The sequence below is a fragment of the Oncorhynchus mykiss genome, chromosome 6, assembly GCF_057628025.1.
Source record: "Oncorhynchus mykiss isolate SJ-2025 chromosome 6, ASM5762802v1, whole genome shotgun sequence".
Taxonomy (NCBI): Eukaryota; Metazoa; Chordata; class Actinopteri; order Salmoniformes; family Salmonidae; genus Oncorhynchus; species Oncorhynchus mykiss.
In genome coordinates this window covers 57,542,734-57,565,063 of record NC_143027.1, presented here as the reverse complement: position 1 = coordinate 57,565,063, position 22,330 = coordinate 57,542,734, and the positions used below count along the sequence as shown (strand labels likewise).

At 41.2% G+C, this 22,330-nt stretch overlaps 1 protein-coding gene across 1 annotated transcript; it reads left to right on the top strand.

Moving 5' to 3' along the window:
* The first annotated feature begins 6,344 nt into the window (after positions 1-6,344).
* Positions 6,345-22,329, top strand: mtch2 (mitochondrial carrier homolog 2). Its single transcript, XM_021607000.3, has 13 exons — positions 6,345-6,596; positions 7,581-7,665; positions 17,344-17,450; positions 17,780-17,806; positions 17,932-17,988; positions 18,364-18,421; positions 18,549-18,600; positions 18,693-18,752; positions 19,016-19,109; positions 19,655-19,702; positions 19,988-20,055; positions 21,455-21,530; positions 21,651-22,329. The coding sequence occupies exons 1-13, from the start codon at positions 6,510-6,512 to the stop codon at positions 21,735-21,737; spliced, it is 906 nt and encodes a 301-aa protein (XP_021462675.1). The 5' UTR covers positions 6,345-6,509; the 3' UTR covers positions 21,738-22,329.
* The last annotated feature ends 1 nt before the right edge of the window (position 22,330 follows it).

The window sequence follows — 22,330 nt, the reverse complement described above, 5'->3', positions numbered from 1 at the left end:
CGAGGTCCTGGGTTGTAAGGCCAGTTGGACGTACTGCCAAATTCTCTATAACGATGTTGGAGGCGGATTACGATAAATGAATGTTAATTTCCCTATCTGGCTCCCTCAAAACCTGAGACATCTGTGGCATTGTGTTGTGTGACTAAACTGTACATTTTAGAGTGGCCTTTTATTGTCCCCAGCACAAGGTGCCCCTGTGTAATGATCATTCTATTTGGATGGACTATCTTGGCAAAGGAGAAATGCTCATTAAGAGGGATGTAAACAAATTTGTGCACCAAAATTTAGAGAAATAAGCATTTTGTGCATATGAAAAAATTCTGGGATCTTTTATTTCAGCTCATGAAACATGGGACCAACACTAGACATGTTGTGTTTATATTTTTGTTCAGTGTAATTGTATATATATCTTAATGAGAACCAATTTGAGTAAATTGTGACCTCTCCTATATACAATAAGTGGTGGATTCTTAAATTCAGCAGGCAAAGCTGGGTCTGATGATAAAACATGCCAGGGATTCTTGACAGCATCTCCCACTTTTCGTAAGTTCAAAGTATATGTGGCTGTGAACATTACAGAGTGTTCTTTAGCTCTAGTGGGTAGTTTTTGTAGCAGTTCATCTCGTGTTTTCCCCAATGCCAAATTAAGAGCTTCATCCACACATTGTGGAGAATAGCCTCTTAGAAACCTATTGCGCATCGATGTGTGGAACGGATGTGGGTGGGGCAAGGTCTACAAAACGGTGCTAATTTAAAAAACTCACAAAAGCTCTGATGAAGGTCGTGAGGCCGATACGTAAGGCTTATTAAAGAGCAGTGATACTATCAAGAGCAGTGTGTGGGTTCTTTCTTTTTTCTCATTTTATTCAACTGTTACCATGCACCTGCAAAAAAGATTGCTCAGATGTGCGAGTGCCTTTTGAATATATATATATATATATATATATATATATATATATATACACACACACATATATATATACATACACATATATATATATATATATATACACACACATATACATATATAAACAGTGCCTTGCGAAAGTATTCGGCCCCTTGAACTTTGCGACCTTTTGCCACATTTCAGGCTTCAAACATAAAGATATAAAACTGTATTTTTTTGTGAAGAATCAACAAGTGGGACACAATCATGAAGTGGAACGACATTTATTGGATATTTCAAACTTTTTTAACAAATCAAAAATGGAAAAATTGGGCGTGCAAAATTATTCAGCCCCTTTACTTTCAGTGCAGCAAACTCTCTCCAGAAGTTCAGTGAATATCTCTGAATGATCCAATGTTGACCTAAATGACTAATGATGATAAATACAATCCACCTGTGTGTAATCAAGTCTCCGTATAAATGCACCTGCACTGTGATAGTCTCAGAGGTCCGTTAAAAGCGCAGAGAGCATCATGAAGAACAAGGAACACACCAGGCAGGTCCGAGATACTGTTGTGAAGAAGTTTAAAGCCGGATTTGGATACAAAAAGATTTCCCAAGCATTAAACATCCCAAGGAGCACTGTGCAAGCGATAATATTGAAATGGAAGGAGTATCAGATCACTGCAAATCTACCAAGACCTGGCCGTCCCTCTAAACTTTCAGCTCATACAAGGAGAAGACTGATCAGAGATGCAGCCAAGAGGCCCATGATCACTCTGGATGAACTGCAGAGATCTACAGCTGAGGTGGGAGACTGTCCATAGGACAACAATCAGTCGTATATTGCACAAAATCTGGCCTTTATGGAAGAGTGGCAAGAAGAAAGCCATTTCTTAAAGATATCCATAAAAAGTGTTGTTTAAAGTTTGCCACAAGCCACCTGGGAGACACACCAAACATGTGGAAGAAGGTGCTCTGGTCAGATGAAACCAAAATTGAACTTTTTGGCAACAATGCAAAACGTTATGTTTGGCGTAAAAGCAACACAGCTGAACACACCATCCCCACTGTCAAACATGGTGGTGGCAGCATCATGGTTTGGGCCTGCTTTTCTTCAGCAGGGACAGGGAAGATGGTTAAAATTGATGGGAAGATGGATGGAGCCAAATACAGGACCATTCTGGAAGAAAACCTGATGGAGTCTGCAAAAGACCTGCGACTGGGACGGAGATTTGTCTTCCAACAAGACAATGATCCAAAACATAAAGCAAAATCTACAATGGAATGGTTCAAAAATAAACATATCCAGGTGTTAGAATGGCCAAGTCAAAGTCCAGACCTGAATCCAATCGAGAATCTGTGGAAAGAACTGAAAACTGCTGTTCACAAATGCTCTCCATCCAACCTCACTGAGCTCAAGCTGTTTTGCAAGGAGGAATGGGAAAACATTTCAGTCTCTCGATGTGCAAAACTGATAGAGACATACCCCAAGCGACTTACAGCTGTAATCGCAGCAAAAGGTGGCGCTACAAAGTATTAACTTAAGGGGGCTGAATAATTTTGCACGCCCAATTTTTCAGTTTTTGATTTGTTAAAAAAGTTTGAAATATCCAATAAATGTCGTTCCACTTCATGATTGTGTCCCACTTGTTGTTGATTCTTCACAAAAAAATACAGTTTTATATCTTTATGTTTGAAGCCTGAAATGTGGCAAAAGGTCGCAAAGTTCAAGGGGGCCTTCGCAAGGCACTGTATATATATATATATACACATACACAGTTGAAGTCGCAAGTTTACATACGCTTAGGTTGGAATCATTAAAACTTGTTTTTCAACCACTCCACAAATTTCTTGTTAACTATAGTTTTGGCAAGTCGGTTTAGGACATCTACTTCGTGCATGACAAAAGTCATTTTTCCAACAATTGTTTACAGATAGATTATTTCACTTATAATTCACTGGATCACAATTCCAATGGGTCAAAAGTTTACATACACTAAGTTGACTGTGCCTTTAAACAGCTTGGAAAATTCCAGAAAATGATGTAATGGCTTTAGAAGCTTCTGACAGGCTAATGGACACCATTTGAGTCAATTGGAGGTGTACCTGTGGATGTATTTCAAGTGCCTCTTTGCTTGACATCATGGGAAAATCAAAAGAAATAAGCCAAGATCGCAGAAAAAAATCCACAAGTCTGGTTCATCCTTGGGAGCAATTTCCAAATGCCTGAAGGTACCACACTCATCTGTAAAAACAATAGAACGAAAGTATAAACACCATGGGACCACGCAGCCATCATACCGCTCAGGAAGGAGACGCGTTCTGTCTCCTAGAGATGAACGTACTTTGGTGCGAAAAGTGCAAATCAATACCAGAACAACAGCAAAGGACCATAAGAAAATGCTGAAGGAAACAGGTACAAAAGTATCCACAGTAAAACGAGTCCTATATCAACATAACCTGAAAGGCCGCTCAGCAAGGATGAAACTGCTCCAAAACCTCCATAAAAAAGCCAGTTTACGGTTTGCAACTGCACATGAGGACAAAGATCATACTTTTTGGAGAAATGTCCCCTGGTCTGATGAAACAAAAATGGAACTGTTTGGTCATAATGTTCATCGTTATGTTTGGAGGAAAAAGTGGGAAGCTTGCAAGCCGAAGAACACCATCCCGTGAAGAATGGGGGTGGCAGCATCATGTTGTGAGGGTGCCTTGCTGCAGGAGGGACTGGTGCACTTCACAAAATAGATGGCATCATAACGAAGGACAATTATGTGGATATATTGAAGCAACATCTTAAGACATCAGACATGAAGTTAAAGCTTGGTCGCAAATGGGTCTTCCAAATGAACAATGACCCCAAGCATACTTCCAAAGTTGTGGCAAAATGGCTTAAGGACAACAAAGTCAAGGTATTGGAGTGGCCATCACAAAGCCCTGACCTCAATCCTATATAACATTTGTGGGCAGAACTGAAAAAGCGTGTGCGAGCAAGGAGGCCTACAAACCTGGTCCGTTACACCAGCTCTGTCAGGAGGAATGGGCCAAAATTCACCCAACTTATTGTGGGAAGCTTGCGTAAGGCTACCAGAAACATTTGACCCAAGTTAAACAATTTAAAGGCAATGCTACCAAATAATAATTGAGTGTACAGCAACAGCCCCAAAACATCACTGCTCTAGAGGAGATCTGCATGGAGGAATGGGCCAAAATACCAGCAGCAGTGTGTGAAAACCTTGTGAAGACTTACAGAAAACATTTGACCTCTATCATAGCCAACAAAGGGTATATAACAAAGTATTGAGATAAACTTTTGTTATTGACCAAATACTTATTTTCCACCATAATTTGCAAATAAATTCATTAAAAATCCTACAATGTGATTTTCTGGATTTTTTTTCTCATTTTGTCTGTCATAGTTGAAGTGTACCTATGATGAAAATTACAGGCCTCTCTCATCTTTTTAAGTGGGAAAACTTGCACAATTGGTGGCTGACTAAATATTTTTTTGCCCCACTGTATGTAAACTTCTGACCCACTGGGAATGTGATGAAAGAAATAAAAGCTGAAATAAATCATTCTCTCTACTATTATTCTGAAATTTCACATTCTTAAAATAAAGTGGTGATCCTAACTGACCTTAGACAGGGAATTTTTACTCTGATTAAATGCCAGGAATTGTGAAAAACTGAGTTTAAATGTATTTGGCTAAGGTGTATGTAAAATTCTGACTTCAACTGTATACATCTTAATAAATTACAGCGTTTTCAAAAATATTATGATATAATCATCAAGCCTATTCAAAAGATTAAGGGACAGGACCCGGAGGTATGATGTAGGATGACGTCACTTGCACATCTTATTGAAGCCAAATTCACCCATCTATGCTGGCAAAGATTGATTTGTCTTCTTCATTTAAGTAGCGAGTTCTTTATCACTGTGAGCAGGTCAATGCTGGTCAGCACTGGTCTGGTCAACAGGTGGTTAATGCTGGTCTGGTCCAGACTGGTCTGGTCAGGTGGTTCAGCTCTGGTCTTGTCGGGTGGCTCAGTGCTAGTTTGGTCAACGCTGGTCTGCTCGACAGTCTGGTTGGGTGGCTTAGCGCTGGTCTTGTCAGGTGTCTGTTAGGGTTGCGTCAATCGAATCTGGTATCAGGATAAATATGACAATGAGTCACCGCATTGTATGCTATGTATTTTTTATTAGCTAAGCAAAAAGTGGTAAATGCAATTTTTGTATATACGGGCTCTCTGTCACACCTCGCAGGGCAAACAGAGAACTGACTTGTTCCTGACAAAGATATTATAATATACTCTGATGACAGAAGTAGTTCCTGCTTCTGAGCCGGCCTGTCAAGAGTAGAGACAGGCTGGGTGAGTTTAGCCCACACCCAATCGTTGATTGTTGGCGCACAGGCTGGTCCCAGCCTCCTAGGCGCTTCAGCGGTCAGTCGTTGTAGTTGTGTAGAATATCTATGCGCTCACACAATCAATACAGTTATCTCACACCTGGCTCCTGTTATCTAACAAAATACAATTTGTTCCCGCAACACTACGTTCTGAATGTGCCCTCACAACTCATTGCACAGTTCCTGTCTTCATGTTATTCTGTATTTTTCCATCACGAGAAAGACCCATGGCCCTGAAACTGTTAACAATGTCTCAAGTCAGCTATGTTGCATACACATATACCCACACAAGCCAACAGCAAATAATATTCCATCACATATGATATGGTAAGGGCTATAGTGTATAACACAGAACCTCACATGTCTCAGTGCTGGTCTGGTCGACAGGTCAACGCTGGTCTGGTCAGCTGGTCAACGCTAGTCTGGTCGACGGTCAGCTGGTCAACGCTGGTCTGGTCGACGGTCAGCTGGTCAGTCAACTGGTCTGGTCAGTGGTCGGCTGGTCAATACTGGTCTAGTTGGGTGGCTTAGTGCTAGTTTGGTCAACACTGGTCTAGTTGGGTGGCTCAGTGCTAGTTTGGTCAACACTGGTCTGCTCGACGGTCTGGTTGGGTGGCTTAGTGCTGGTCTGGTCGTCAGGTCAACGCTGGTCTGGTCGGCTGGTCAACGCTAGTCTGGTCGACGGTCAGCTGGTCTGGTCGACGGTCAGCTGGTCAGTCAATTGGTCTGGTCGGCTGGTCAACGCTGGTCTGGTTGGGTGGCTCAGTGCTGGTCTGGTCAATGGTCGAAGGGCGGCTGGTCTGGTCAATGGGTCAACTCTGGTCTGGTCGAAGGTCGGCTTGGCTACTGCAGAGCTGCAGGGCTGACGGTGGGTGCACTTACTTTTATATTCATGGTCTTCTTTTCACCTCAAGATGCTAAGAGCATAACACTTCCCGCACGTGTCTAAGCCTACTAAAAATGTATGTTTATGCACTAAATTGATATAACCACTAATCTTTCAGAGGATGAAAACAAATGATTTCAAACGTCTATACTCTAGCACAGTCGGGTCCTATGAAGTCTTGGCCAAAGTCATCTGAAGAATCTGCAGTCTGTCCGGTCCGGGGCGGTCTCTCCGGTGTCACGTGAGTTGAGTGGCTAACCTACTGAAGCTTCCTTCTTCTCTTCCCGGCTGGTGGGAGGAGAAGAATCCTGTCAGTTTGCTCCAACATGGCGGACACGTGTGGCCAAGTACTTCTGGGGTCAGGATTAACGGTCCTTTCCCACCCCCTCATGTACATCAAAGTTCTAGTTCAGGTAAGATATATATTGTGATTAAACAAACATAACTGACCAGAATGTTTTGATCCAGCTATCTTTACTCCGCGACCGTTTCTGTAACTGACAGGCTACTGTAGTTAGCTGCCACAACAGCCGTAACGACTAGCTAGCTAAATAGAACTCACGTTACATTCCGGTGTTGAACTTTCCATACTCCACACAGCCGATAAATTCAAGCTGATATCAGTAAAATATTACATAAACAGCAGTTAACTTATCGTTTCAATCAGTATGTTTTTATAACTAGCTAAAATTAGTAGCTAGGGGGTAGACGTCACGAAAAGGTCGAAGAGCTAAGCTAGCTTGTTAGCTGACTAAGGAAGTAGGTTTCTACATTTTGCCGCAGATAAACAATTACCTTGTTATACAATTATTTCTATTTAGCGGTTATGTCTAAAAGGTTTACAGCTTTTGTCAAAATGTACTTTAAGCATCAGGTTATGAGAATCAAAGTAACCGGTTGGGAGAATTAGGTTAGGGTTAGCTAAAATGTAACAAAACAATCTACCCTTTACCAACATTTGATAAACAATTCCAAACTAGATATGCCCCTATTTAGCCAGCTATCATGTTAATTTGTGCGACATTATAAATACCATGAGAATAACGACTGGCTAACGTAACTAGCTAAGTCACGTTTTAAACGTTCAGGACACAATGGGCGCCCTTTGGCCCACTCACCCGTGTAACGCGAACTAGCTAGCTAAGGTTATAAAAGGACAGGGTATTTCGCTGGATCATAACTGTGTGCGCTGTTATCATAAAATGGATTACAATTGTACTGTGTCAAATGTCTGCAAAGAAAGTAAAACAAATGTTGCATATTGTTAATCTAGTTAGCGTATGAAATGGTACTAGCCCTAACTAGAATTGACTAGCACTTAGCCTTATACTGGCGTTCACGTCAATATATTATGTCATTACCTAATAAGTGGCAATTGCTCATGTACTCCTTTTCAGGTTGGCCATGAACCTCTCCCTCCCTCCCTTGGAAGAAACCTGTTTGGTAGACAAGTGTACCAGCTGCCTGGATTGTTTGCCTATGGTGAGACCTAAATTCCAGTCTACCCACTTGCAAAATGGCTAGCTAGTTTTCAATTAGCATCGGTCTGGATGCACCAGTTAGTTGTAAGTGGGTCGTAACTACGGGCTACCCCACCTGGAGCTACGCCTAGTAGGGGAGCAGGCGTAGGGCGTTGAATTGCGACTATAATTCATGATATGCACAGAAAATGATATACTTTTTTTCCCAATAGGATGTGAGTCTCATGTTAATATTTCATAACTGCTTTTCGAGGTGCCTATGCGCGATTCAATAGCAAAATAATACCAAAGACAGTACAGTATTAAGATAGGGCTGGGCGATATGGCCAAAATATCATATAATGGTATTTAAATGTTTGTGAATAATAAAAGTTCAACATTTGCTTTGAGTAGTGTGTGACTGACCCTACGGTGGCAACACCTACATTCTAATTGATTACAATGGGTAAAATTACATAAAGAAGTCTAACTGCCTGTAGCCTAAGACCTGAAGCAAGGATATGCATATTCTGGATACTATTTGAAAGGATAGACTTTGAAGTTTGTGGAAATGTGAAATTAATGTAGGAGAATATAACACATTAGACCTGGTAAAAGATAATACAAAGAAAAAAACATGCAACTTTGAAATGCAAGGGAAAAGCCAAAATATAATATTCCAGGTTAGGTGCAATTTAGATTTGGTCCATTAGATGGCAGTAGTGTATGTGCAAACTATTAGACTGATTCAATGAACCATTGTATTTCGGTTCAAAATGTTATATCAATGGAGTGGTCTAGGGCACTGCATTGCAGTGCTAGCTGTGCCACCAAAGACCCTGGGTTCGAGCCCAGGCTCTGTTGCAGCCGACCGTGACCGAGAGGTCTGTGGGGCGATGCACAATTGGCCTAGCTTCGTCCGGGTAGGGAAGGTTTGGCCGGTAAGGATATCCTTGTCTCATCGCGCACCAGCGACTCCTGTGGCGGGCGCAGTGCACGCTAGCCAGGTGCACAGTGTTTCCTCTGACACATTGGTGTGGGTTGGATGCGCGCTGTGTTAAGAAGCAGTGCGGCTTGGTTGTGTTTTGGGGGACGCATGGCTTTCGACCTTTGTCTCTCCCGAGCCCGTACGGGAGTTGTAGCGATGAGACAAGATAGTAACTACTAACAATTGGATACCACGAAATTGGGGAGAAAAGGGGGTAAAAAAAAAAAAACATGTTAAATCAATACTACCAAATGTGCCTAATTGGTTTATTAATACATTTTCAAGTTCATAACTGTGCACTCTCCTCAAACAATAGCATGGTATTTCACTGTAATGGCTACTGTAAATTGGACAGTGCAGTTAAATCAACAATAATTTAAGCTTTCTGTCCATATCAGATATATCTATGTCCTGGGAAACGTTCTTGTTACTTACAACCTCTTGCTAATCGCATTAGCCTACGTTAGCTCAACTACGTTAGCCCAACCGTCCCGGTGGAGGGACACCGATCACGTAGAGGTTCTGCATTTCCTGCACTCATTTGAGATAATTTCCACAGTGCCACATAGGGCTGCACTATATGTGCAAACAATTTAGGCCTTATTTTTAACCAAATGTTGCAATTGCGATTTGACTTGTGATTTAGAGTAAAACAGTCATGGAAATTGAATGATTATTACAATTCTATACTTAGTATTCAAAGTGCCCACAATTATATTCTATGTTTGATATAACAACAAATACAGGATACAAACACTCAAACCGGACAGTTTTATCTCTTCATTCAAATACTAAATCATGGACACTTACTGACAGTTGTGGCTGCTTTGTGTGATGTATTGTTGTCTCTACCTTCCTGTCCTTTGTGCTGTTGTCTGTTCCCAATAATGTTTGTACCGTGTTTTGTGTTGCTACCGTGCTGTGTTGTCATGTGTTGCTGCCTTGCTATGTTGTCTTAGGTCTCTCTTTATGTAGTGTTGTCTCTCTTGTCGATGTGTGTTTTGTCCTATATTTACTTTTAATCCTAGCCCCCGTCCCCGCAGGAGGCCGTTTGCCTTTTGGTAGGCCGTCACTGTAAATAAGAATTTGCTCATAACTGACATACCTAGTTAAATTAAGGTTAAATTTTAAAAATAAATATTAAAGGAACAGACGTGTTGACAAGTGTTTCCTAGGGGACACTAATCTTTGGCTACATTGAATGTTCTCGCTTAACTACTTAATTTTGCTTACATATTGTTGCTTTGTGTATTCCTCTTTGATTTAGAAGCTACTGCTTCACAAAAAACATGCAGATGTACAGTACCAGTCAAAAGTTTGGAGACCTACTCATTCAAGGGTTTTTCTTTATTTATACTATTTTCTACATTGTAGAATAATAGTGAAGAAATCAAAACTATGAAATAACACATGGAATCATGTCATAACCACAAAAAATATTTTCTTCAAAGTAGCCACACTTTGCCTTGATGACAGCTTGGCACACTCTTGGCATTCTCTCAACCAGCTTCATGAGGAATGCTTTTCCAACAGTCTTGAAGGAGTTCCCACATGCTGAGCACTTGTTGGCTGCTTTTACTTCACTCTGCGGTCCAACTCATCCCAAACCATCTCAATTGGGTTGAGGTCAGGATATTGTGGAGGCCAGGTCATCTGATGCAGCACTCCATCACTCTCCTTCTTGGTCAAATAGCCCTTACACATCCTGGAGGTGTGTTGTGGGTCATTGTCCTGTGAAGAAACAAATGGTAGTCCCACTAAGCGCCAACCTGATGGGATGGCGTATTGCTGCAGAATGCTGTGGTAGCCATGCTGGTTAAGTGTGCCTTGATGTCTAAATAAATCAACCAGTGTCACCAGCAAAGCGCCCCCACACCTTCACACCTGCTCCTCCATGCTTCAAATTTGGACTTATCAGACCAAAGGACAGATTTCCACCGGTCTAATGTCCATTACTCGTGTTTCTTGGCCCAAGCAAGTCTCTTCTTGTTGGTCCATTAGTCGTGGTTTCTTTGCAGCAATTCGACCATGAAGGTCTGATTCAAGCCTCCTCTGAACAGTTGATGTTGAGATGTCTGTTACTGAACTCTGAACCATTTATTTGGGCTGCAATCTGTGGTACAGTTAACTAATGAACTTATCCTTTGGGTCTTCCTTTCCTGTGGCGGTCCTCATGAGAGCCAGTTTCATCATAGCACTTGATGGTTTATAGCGATTGCACATGAAGATATTTTCAAAGTTCTTTACATTTTCTGTATTGACTGACCTTCATGTCTTGGACTGTGATGGACTGTCGTTTCTCTTTGCTTATTTGAGCTGTTCTTGTCATAATATGGACTTGGTCTATTACCAAATAGTGGCAAGTAGCCTTGTGGTTACAGTGTTGGGCCAGTAACCGAAAGGTTGCTGGATCGAATTCCGAGCTGACAAGGTTAAAAATCTGTCGTTCTGCCCCTGAACAAGGCAGTTAACCCACTTCCCCGGTAGGCTGCCATTGAAAATAAAATGTTGTTCTTAATTGACTTTCCTAGTTAAATAAATAAAAACATTCTGTCACTGTAAATAAGAATTTGTTCATAACTGACGTACCTTGTTAAATGAAGGTTAAATTTAAAAATAAATATTAAAGGAACCGACGTGTTGACAAGTGTTTTTATTAGGGGACACTAATCTTTGGCTACATTGAAAGTTTTCGCTTAACTACTTAATTTTGCAAACATTGTTTTGCTAACAACAGGTTGCACACCTGTTAATTGTAATGCATTCCAGGTGACTGCCACATGAAGCTGGTTGAGAGAATGCCAAGAGTGTGCAAAGCTGTCATCAAGGCAAAGGGTGGCTACTTTGAAGAATCTCAAATATAAAATATAATTTGATTTGTTTAATTTTACTACATGATTCCATATGTTATTAAATGGTTTTGATGTCTACACTATTTTTCTACAATGTTGAAAAATAGTAAAAAAAAAAAAATAACCTTAAATGAGTAGGTGTCAACTTTTGACTGGTACTGTAGGTCTACACCATCTCTGGTATTATTAGGCTGTATAGCTAGTTACGGTTGTCCTGACTCGGTACATTTTATTAGCTTGCTAGCGATTAGCATTAGCGGCTAATGAGATTTAGGCCCAATTTATTAAGAAAATACAAACTAGCTGGTTGCAGATGTAAGAAACACAAACTAATAGTGTAATTACAGTGGGACAAAAAAGTATTTAGTCAGCCACCAATTGTGCAAGTTGTCCCACTTAAAAAGATGAGGCCTGTAATTTATCATAGGTACACATCAACTATGACAGACAAAATGAGAAAAAAAATCCAGAAAATCACATTGTAGGATTAATGAATTTATTTGCAAATGATGGTGGAAAATAAGTATTTGGTCACCTACAAACAAGCAAGATTTCTGGCTCTCACAGACCTGTAATTTCTTCTTTAAGAGGCTCCTCTGTCCTCCACTCGTTACCTGTATTAATGGCACCTGTTTGAACTTGTTATCGGTATAAAAGACACCTGTCCACAACCTTAGTCACACTCCAAACTCCACTATGGCTAAGACCAAAGAGCTGTCAAAGGACACCAGAAACAAAATTGTAGACCTGCACCAGGCTGGGAAGACTGAATCTGCAATGGGTAAGCAGCTTGGTTTGAAGAAATCAACTGTGGGAGCAATTATTAGGAAATGGAAGACATATAAGACCACTGATAATCTCCCTCGATCTGGGGCTCCACGCAAGATCTCACCCCGTGGGGTCAAAATGATCACAAGAACGGTGAGCAAAAATCCCAGAACCTCACGGGGGGACCTAGTGAATGACCTGCAGAGAGCTGGGACCAAAGTAACAAGCCTACCATCGGTAACACACTACGCCGCCAGGGACTCAAATCCTGCAGTGTCAGACGTGTCCCCCTGCTTAAGCCAGTACATGTCCAGGCCCGTCTGAAGTTTGCTAGAGAGCATTTGGATGATCCAGAAGAAGATTGGGAGAATGTCAGATGAAACCAAAATATAACTTTTTGGTAAACTCAAGTCGTCGTGTTTGGAGGACAAAGAATGCTGAGTTGCATCCAAAGAACACCATACCTACTGTAAAGCATGGGGGTGGAAACATCATGCTCTGGGGCTGTTTTTCTGCAAAGGGACCAGGACGACTCATCCGTGTAAAGGAAGGAATGAATGGGGCCATGTATCGTGAGATTTTGAGTGAAAACCTCCTTCCATCAGCAAGGGCATTGAAGATGAAACGTGGCTGGGTCTTTCAGCATGACACTAATCCCAAACACACCGCCCGGGCAACGAAGGAGGGGCTTTGTAAGAAGCATTTCAAGGTCCTGGAGTGGCCTAGCCAGTCTCCAGATCTCAACCCCATAGACAGTCTTTGGAAGGGAGTTGAAAGTCTGTGTTGCCCAGCAACAGCCCCAAAACATCACTGCTCTAGAGGAGATCTGCATGGAGGAACGGGCCAAAATTCCAGCAACAGTGTGTGAAAACCTTGTGAAGACTTACAGAAAACGTTTGACCTCTGTCATTACCAACAAAGGGTATATAACAAATTATTGAGAAACTTTTGTTATTGACCAAATACTTATTTTCCACCATAATTTGCAAATAAATTCATTAAAAATCCTACAATGTGATTTTCTGGATTTCTTTTTTTTTTTTTTTTTCATTTTGTCTGCCATAGTTGAAGTGTACCTATGATGAAAATTACAGTCCTCTCTCATCTTTAAGTGGGAGAACTTGCACAATTGGTGGCTGACTAAATACTTTTTTGCCCCACTGTATATAACGCTAGTGAATTTATATTAAGAACAACATTGTTTTATGTGCTGCATTGACCATGCAAAGACTGAACACAAGTGTCATGGTAGAGGAACACCAAATGTGCTCCTTGCTGACAGCGGTCGGGGCTAGGTCTGTGTGGAAAGAAGGCAATAGAGCGAGAGGGTAGCGAAGTAAACTGTAAAAATGGACGTTACACACATCGTATCACATTTTAACAAACCAAACATTCAAATACTCTTAGAAGGTAAAGTAAAACCCAAACCATGCATCAATACCGGTATATCGTAAAACATGGTATACCGCCAAGCCCTAGGCTAAAACTGCTTCTCCATTAGAAATCCTTGACTGCACTTGTAGGCAATGTTGGCTAGCTAAGCTTATGCCTAGAAACACGTAATCAGGTCTAAAGGTCGTCCCGACCTGAAATGTGCATGTGTAAGCCGTCTTATCAAAGGCACTCCTTCGATATGAAGTTGTTTTTGACGAAAATGATAACGTGTCAGTTTGTCACTTTCACTAGGTTGAAGTAATAGCATGTTCAACTACCTAAGACATTTTCTCGAATCTAGGCTGTCTTTTAGATTGAGGAAATTTTACTACTAAGGAAGAATTTTTCACTTCTCTCTGACCTTTCAATCCCTGAACACTGGCCTGGTCTGTTCCGCAAACGTTCCCAGAAGTCTCGCAATGATGAGCCTCTGCGTTTAGAAACTCTGATAATACACTTGATTTATGCCACATTATAGCATGTTAAATGTGTCTGAGCAGATATTAGCAAACTAATAGATGAGCTGCTACCTCCACTTATTTGCCAGCCAGAGATCAAATAACAAAATATACAGACTGAGATTCAGTTACATGATAATCAATGTGATTCTGCCCAGGGCTTTTAGTTGGGATATAGCCTCGGCTACTACTTGAGTGAAGAGCAAATTAATGGCATTAGTCTACTTTATTCCAGTGTTTTCATCATTCAGTGATATTCATTTCCGAGGTAATTATCGATTGATCCTTCCAGTTGTGGTTAATAAAACTTGCATGCATACTGGTGGGCTTTGCGAAGTGATGGAACATGCCATGAGGATGATAACCGCCTAGTAAAGTGCACTGCCTAGCAACCATCATTATCAATCATCAAATCTCATGAATGTGCAATGCTTACACCTGGCTTAGCTACGACTAGTCTTATTTTTGTTTAGCGCAGCACGTGTAAATTCTGATCCCAAAGTCAGACGCAGCTATGCAGACCTAATATTTAAGACCATTCATTTAAGATTACGCTCGACTGGTTCAATCGGTCATTGTTCCTTGATGGTACTAGTGATTTAGTGGTGTTTGGGTCAGCTGTTTGTTCTCCCATACCCGCCTGCAATTGCTAATAACCCATCCACCCAACTATATGGGTTGAGGCCCCCAACCGATCCTAAAATGCGCTGCATTGTCAATCCAATGTCTGCATTGGCCATGCAGCATTTACGGGGATACTGCTTCTAAAGAAGTCGGGGCATTCATACACTATAAATAACAAAAGTATGTGGACACCCCTTCAAATGAGTGGATTCGGCTATTTCAGCCACACCCGTTGCTGACAAGTATATAACATCGAGCACACAGCCATGCAATCTCCATAGACAAACATTGGCAGTAGAATGGCCCTACTAAAGAGCTCAGTGACTTTCAACATGGTACTGTCATAAGATGCCACCTTTCCAACAATTCAGTTAGTCAAATTTCTGCCCTACTAGAGCTTCCCCGGTCAACTGTAAGTGCTGTTATAGTGAAGTGGAAACTTCTAGGTTGCAACAACGGCTCAGCTGCGAAGTGGTAGGCCACACAAGCTCACAGAACGGGACCACCCTAGTGCTGAAGAGCGTAAAAATAGTCTTTCCTCGGTTGCAACACTCACTACCAAGTTTCAAACTGCGTCTGGAAGCAACGTCAGAACAATAACTATTTGTCGGGAGCTTCATGAAATGGGTTGCCATGGCCGAGCAGACGCTCACAAACCTAAGATCACCATGCGTCTGCTGGAGTGTTGTAATCTCGCCGCCATTGGACTCTGGAGCAGTGTAAATGCATTCTCTGGAGTGATGAATCACACTTCACCATCTGGCAGTCCGACGGACAAATCTGGGTTTAGCAAATGCCAGGAGAAGGTTACCTGCATAGTGCCAATTGTAAAGTTTGTTAGAGGAATGATAGTCTGGTCCTGTGTTTCATCGTTTGGGCTAGGCCCCTTAGTTCCTTCCAGTGAAGGGATGTCTTAACGCTACAGCATACCATTTTAGATGAATCGGTGCTTCTAACTTTGTGGCAACAGTTTGGCGGTTGCCCTTTCCTGTTTCAGCATGACAATGCCCCCATGCACAAAGTGAGCTCCCTACAGAAATGGTTTGAGTTTGTTGCGGAAGAGCTTGTCTGGAGTGCACAGAGCCCTGACCTCAACCCCATCAAACACCTTTGGGATGAATTGGAAAGCTGACTGCGAGCCAGGCCTAATCGCCCCAGATCAATATCCAACTTCACTAATGCGCTTGTGGCTGAATGAATGCAAGTCCCCGCTGCAATGCTCCAAGATCTGGTGGAAAGTCTTCCCAGAAGAGTGGAGGCTGTTATAGCAGAAAAGGGGGGACTAACTCCAAATTAATGCACATAATTGTGCAATGAGATGTTGGCCGAGCAGGTGTCTACGTACTTTTGGTCATGTAGTGTACTACTTGCACTTCATGGCGCAGCGCAAGGAAGTGAGTTTCTGTTTCACCCCCACCTACCATCAACCAATCATGTCAATCCAGAGCTATACAGAGCCCTCCGTGTTGTTACAACATTTTGGTACAGATCTCAATTTTGCCTCTGCATGCCTCCGGAGGCTCCACAATTGCGTGTCAACCTCCATACAGAGCCCCCGAACACACTTTCGGCTCAAGCATAATATATAAAATGCACTGTAGACTACAGTAAGACGGCAAACTATTTTTTGACATGGGGGGGGGGGGGGGGGGGGGGATGTTGGTGCTTATAATTAAGATGCATGCAGCTTATCTTCTGTCACTTATATTGTCCTAGAAGACTAAATATGCCCTTGCTCACCAGAACGTTGGTGTATTATTTTACTGCAAGAAATGATTAATTCTGCAGGAGTTAATATTAAGGCTATGTGAGAGGTTATAGACCTACAGTCAGTGTCCAGATTTCAGTTTTCATTTAACCCATCAGAACAGTAGGCTACAGTTCCCTTGATGTGCAATTGGTCTATTTGAAGTCCCCGCCTTGACTGTCCAATTTAGTATAACACCTCACAGTCATATCACACAACATATTATCCTCTTTTACCACTTCGCCAAATCTTTCCCAAACATTTACTTTTCTGGCCCTCCCTTCTCTTCATTTTCAACTCTCCATTTTGCAGCTTTTCTCTTATTGAATTCAACTCTGACATTGTCCTTTTTGCCTCCGTGGATCCACGTTAACTCTTTCTGCCTGTTCGTAAAAGCATTTGACTATTGGCGTGTCGGCTATTTGGCGGGTGTACAGTTATGGCCCAAAGCTTATTGGCTTACAAGCTAACGCCAGATAGCTTAAAATAATGAAGGGAGGAAAAAATATTTTGCCTTTTTAGATATTATTGCTCAAGAGTTAAACATTTTATATCATTTTTAAGTATTGTTTGGTCTTATTTCAACCTGGGCTTCATCCAGACTATTTCATGACCCTAAACCAGCCCACCCTGCCGATATAACTGCAGGGACTGCGGGTTATCGGTCAACCTGCACATCACTAATAGTGATTGATTTAAACTTGACGTTAAACTCCAACTAGTAGGCAACTGGAAATAAGACTGGTCAGACTGTATGGTACGGACAGGCCAATGAACGTGTTGATTTTCTATGTGTCTGTTCTTTGATCCTGTAATTTCTGTCTTTTAGCGAAGCACATCATAAAGATTGATGGCAAGGCAGGTCTCTTTAATGGCCTAGCCCCCCGGCTCTGTGCAGGGACCATCGGCACCCTCGTACACAGCAGAGTCTTGCAGGTGGGTCTAACTAACACGCTGGCTTAGTGTAGCTTCCTAAATAAATGTTATCTGCCGTTTTCAGACCTCAGCAGTAGTCTAGCCTCAATCCCTAAATGTGATCACATTCTGTGTGGAAAGTCGTGCTCGTCAGAGAATAAGCTATATACTGGCTTGGGAATTGACTCTGTGACTTGAGCTGGATTGGCCTTTCACTGTTTTAGGATGGTGAGTTTGACAAATGCTATTTGTTTCTAAATTCATGAACTGACAAATGCTCTGGATGGCAAAGTGTCGACACCATTATGAAACTGGATCCCTGTTGAACTAATCACTGTTGTCTTTTACAGAGATGCCAGGATGCAGGCAAATATGAGGTAAATATTTTTGGCCTGGTTATGGGTTAATTGTATAATTGACTCTTATTTATTTTATTAAATTAAACTTATCTTTTTAAATGCAGGTTGTAGATATTTATGGTCAGTTTTACAATCCTTTTTAGGTGTCTGGAACCAGTCAGAAAGCTGAAGAGGGATCTTTACAGCATGTTGTGAATGAGGTATGTATTAATTTATCCCGTAAAGCAGATGGTTTGACAGATGTTTGTTTTTTAGCATGTTATTGGCTTTGATCTTGGGCGTGTCAAATTTGTTCCAATCAATATTCAGATTTGTTTCACAGTTCTGTTAGATGTGCGTTGAACAGACCGTAATCTATAAATTGAGTTGTGGCTTATTGCCGTGGACATCATCTGAGCATGTCTAATCGCTTGGCTGTGTTGGTTTTTTTTCACCGTACGCGGGTAAGTTCATATCTGGTGCGCAGATGGCTCTTGGTGTCAGGGGATTTATCCCCAGCTTAAGCTGTCCAAGTTGGATTCTCATTTCTTCCTAAATTCTGCATCACCATTCTTTCTGTTTTTCTTTTACCACAGACAACCAAAGAGATGATAGCCCGCTCCTGTGCCACGATCGTCACGCACCCCTTCCATGGTAATTGTACTGTTTGTGTCGCAACTTTTTGTCTTGTTATCCTTTGCCCTAAATGCGGTTTCTCATAGGATAATGACTACTGCATGGATACTGGGTTCTTAATGGTTATTTTCTGTTTGTACCAAAGTGATCACCTTGAGATGCATGGTCCAGTTTATCGGTAGAGAAACCAAGTACAGGTGAGTTTCTCTTAACCTAAATTCAATATGTGTTTATACGATTTATAGCCATGTAATACTGAATATTACAAATGTTTCTTGTTGTCTTGCAGTGGAGTGTTTGATTCCATCGTCACTGTCTACAAGAATGAAGGAGTTCTGGGATTCTTTGCGTAAGTATGATCTCCCTTTGGCTACATGACCAATGTCTCATCAAGGGCATCCTTTACTCTTGACTTGCTAAATTACTAGAATACATTTGACCTCAGTAAATTCAGTCAATATTTTTAAAGTTATTTTTAGAAGTAGGTTTATGCTTGCTCCAGAATCTTGCAAATGTTTTGTTTTCTGAATGCCGTTTCCTCTGGATGTCTGTGCCATGTCTTCTCTTTCCTTGTCGTCTTAACCGCCGACTAATAGCTGTGCTCTCGTGCAGGGGCCTTATTCCTCGTTTGCTGGGTGACGTGCTCTCTCTGTGGATCTGCAACATGCTTGCCCACCTCATCAACACATACGCCATTGATGACTCAGTAAGTCAGATGGATTTGGGATTTTGCCACTTGTTTACAGGTCCAATGCAGCTGTCTTTATCTCCATCTCAAATTGCTTCTGGGTAACAATTAAGTACCTAAGCTTCTTAGCAAATAGCTTCTTAGCAAAGAGCATTTTCTCAAGCAACAGATTTGCTAGGACTGTCTAGGAGTGGCCTGAGTGGGAAACTGAAAACTATCCGTTATTGGCTGAAAGGTTTGGAACTCGTTATTGGTCTAACTAATTTACCACCTGGTGATGTCACCAGGCAGCCCAAAACACCATTCAGGTGGCCTTTTCAAATTGCTCTTACACTAAAATAAAAGGGCATCATCATTTTCACAGTATTATTCCAACCTCATAGTTTGGTATTCTATGTATATTTTTTTAACGTAGAAAAATCACGTTTTTGGCTGCATTGGGCCTAGTAGATGTGGCCCTCACATAAAAAAATACCCTGTACTGAAGTGCATTTGTATGTCAGTGTAGAATGCATGGGTATGTGAATTATGACATTTTTATTTTTTTCATCCTTTTCTCACAGATGAGTCACACAGGAGAAATAAAGAACTGCTCTCAGGCTGTGACTGGGGTAAGTGTAAAACATGTTTTAAATAATAAACAGTTGATGGGATTTTTATTGGAGTCCAGTGTGGCTGTTAATGGAACATGGCGATTGCCAGGGTTGTGAGTTCACTTCCCACGGGGGACCAGTACATAATTAATTAAATACATGTATGCACTCACTACAGTAAGTCGTTCTTTATAAGAGCGTCTACTAAATGACTAAAATGTTAATGTATTGCTTTGGTTGTTCATGTTCTGTCAATTTTGTTGGACTGTTTTAGTTCTGTAATTTCACCCTCTTGTGTTCCAGTTCTTCGCCAGTATGCTCACATACCCCTTTGTTTTGGTGTCAAACCTCATGGCTGTCAATGACTGCGGGTAAGTAGCTGTGTTTGGATGTTTTTAATCTTATTGGTTTTAGTTTATTTACAAAATGTAGAACGCTTTGAAAGATGTCAAGTTGCAATGCGTGCATTTGCATCATCGGTTTTCATGCCATTTGAGTAAGCCTTTTATTTCCTAATTGTTTTTCCTGAACTAGTTCTGTGCAGGTACACATTTGGATCTTAACCCGTCTTAAACAAAACGTTGCTGGTTTAAAGGCCCAGTGTTTGATATATTTTTCCACATTGAGGTTGGAATAATACTGTGAAGAATTATGCCATTTTAGTGTACGAACTGGTGGAAAAGAACACCTGATATTTCAGCCTGTTTTGGCAGAATTGAGTAAATTACGGTCTTTGTTAGGAAGAAATGGTCTTCGCACAGTTCGCAACGAGCCAGGCGGTCCAAACTGCTGCATATACCCTGACTTTGCTTGCACAGAACGCAAGAGAAGTGACACAATTTGCCTAGTTAAAATAAATTCATGTTAGCAGGAAACGGTAACTAAATATGCAGGTTTTGTATTGATTTTAGGAAAGGCATTGATGTTTATGGTTAGGTACATAGGTGCAACGGCAGCTTTTTTTTTCGCGAATGTGCTTGTTAAATCTCCCGTCTGGCAAAGTAGGTTGTGATTCAATGATAAATTAACAGGCACCGCATCGATTATATGCAACGCAGGACAAGCTAGTAATATCATTAAGATAAGTTTAATGCTAGCTAGCACCTTAGCTCCTTGCTGCACTCGCATAACCGGTAGTCAGCCTGCCACGCAGTCTCCTCGTGGTGTGCAATGTAATCGGCCATAATCGGTGTCCAAAAATGCAGATTACTGAATGTTATGCAAACTTGAAATCGGCCCTAATTAATCGATCAACCTCTAATTGAGACCTGTGTTAATTGTCTCGCAAGCCTGCTACAAGATGTTAGTCATTAGTGAATGTGCATTATGTGTGGTTCTGGTTAAATGAACAAAAAGGGCATTTTAATACTCAGTTGAACACCAGATCTATAATTATTTTTAAAAAGCAGGTTGAACTAGATTATATTATTAGTGGGTCTATGGTTATGGAAGGCTTATTTTAGCCTAGGTATAATTTTATCATTTCACAAGCCCTGAATTCATTTAATTATTGTTGACTGTTTGAAATGCAGTGTATGATTTAATTGTACAACAAAGCTTATTTAACTTTTTGGCCATATCGCCCATCCAGTTTCAAACCTCTCTGCCAATGACAGCTAGTTTTCAGGTTACATATCTCTCTCATTAGGCTTGTCTAAATAGATCCCTCACTCAGACCACCCTGACAGTCCTAGCAAAATTCTTGCTTGAGACCATTGACCTTTAAAAACTAAGGCTGGCTTTCCACATAAGCACTCCTGTCTTTTACAGGCTGGCTGGCGGTCTCCCTCCCTATGCTTCTATATATCCAACCTGGGTGGACTGCTGGAGGCACCTGAGCCTAGAGGTAGGTTGCTGCTTTCAAAATGTTAATGCTACACAAAGAACAAGATCCTTGGTTAAGTGTTTCTAAGTTGGTGAATGATGTATAAGTTGTGCCTGTTTCGTCTTTCCTCTCTATTTATAGGGAAACATGAGCAGAGGCAACAGTTTATTTTTCCGGAAGCTGCCTGTGGGGAAGACGTATGCAATCGACCAGAAGAGATTTTTTTGAAGTCTTGAACTACCTGCATAGAATCTAATTGTAATTATATAAATTGACATTGCCTGAATGGGGGTGGATCGCTGGCATCTAATCCTTTGTATGCACTTGTTTACTATACTTTTTTTTTTTTTTACCTGTCATCAAGTAAAGATAAAACTGCTTTGATTGGAAATGTGAAGAGCTTCCTTTTAATAGACATTTGTAAAACTGTACTGCAGGTTAATTAAATGGAGCCGTTTCACCTAAATCCAGGAACAAACCAGATTGCCCAGTTCCTCTTTCTGTGATGGGAGACTGAATCTTATGTCACCTATTGCCAATATATACAATGTTTCAGAATATCTGGAATGGAGGCTCTCCTTGTTGAGTTTAAGATGGAAGTTTTATTGAAAATGTGCATGTAATGTTTAATTCAAAGGGATTTGTTATTTACGTGATCATGCTACAACTTCAAAGGGATGCGTGGTAACTTTGGGCCACACTGAGCTGACAAATGTCATCGCCTTGTCGAAGCAGTCAGGTGCTTGTATTAACTCTGACTGATTCAAATAAAGATGCTTTTTTTTGTTGACTTCCCCAAATGGGAACATCTGAAATAAAAT

Bases quoted from the DNA above. Each gene is read 5' to 3' on its own strand.
- mtch2 (XM_021607000.3), top strand. From the start codon at position 6,510: ATGGCGGACACGTGTGGCCAAGTACTTCTGGGGTCAGGATTAACGGTC. The intron at 20,056-21,454 runs GTAAGTAGCTGT...TGTCTTTTACAG, and splicing joins ATGGCTGTCAATGACTGCGG to GCTGGCTGGCGGTCTCCCTC. The intron at 21,531-21,650 runs GTAGGTTGCTGC...CTCTATTTATAG, and splicing joins GGAGGCACCTGAGCCTAGAG to GGAAACATGAGCAGAGGCAA.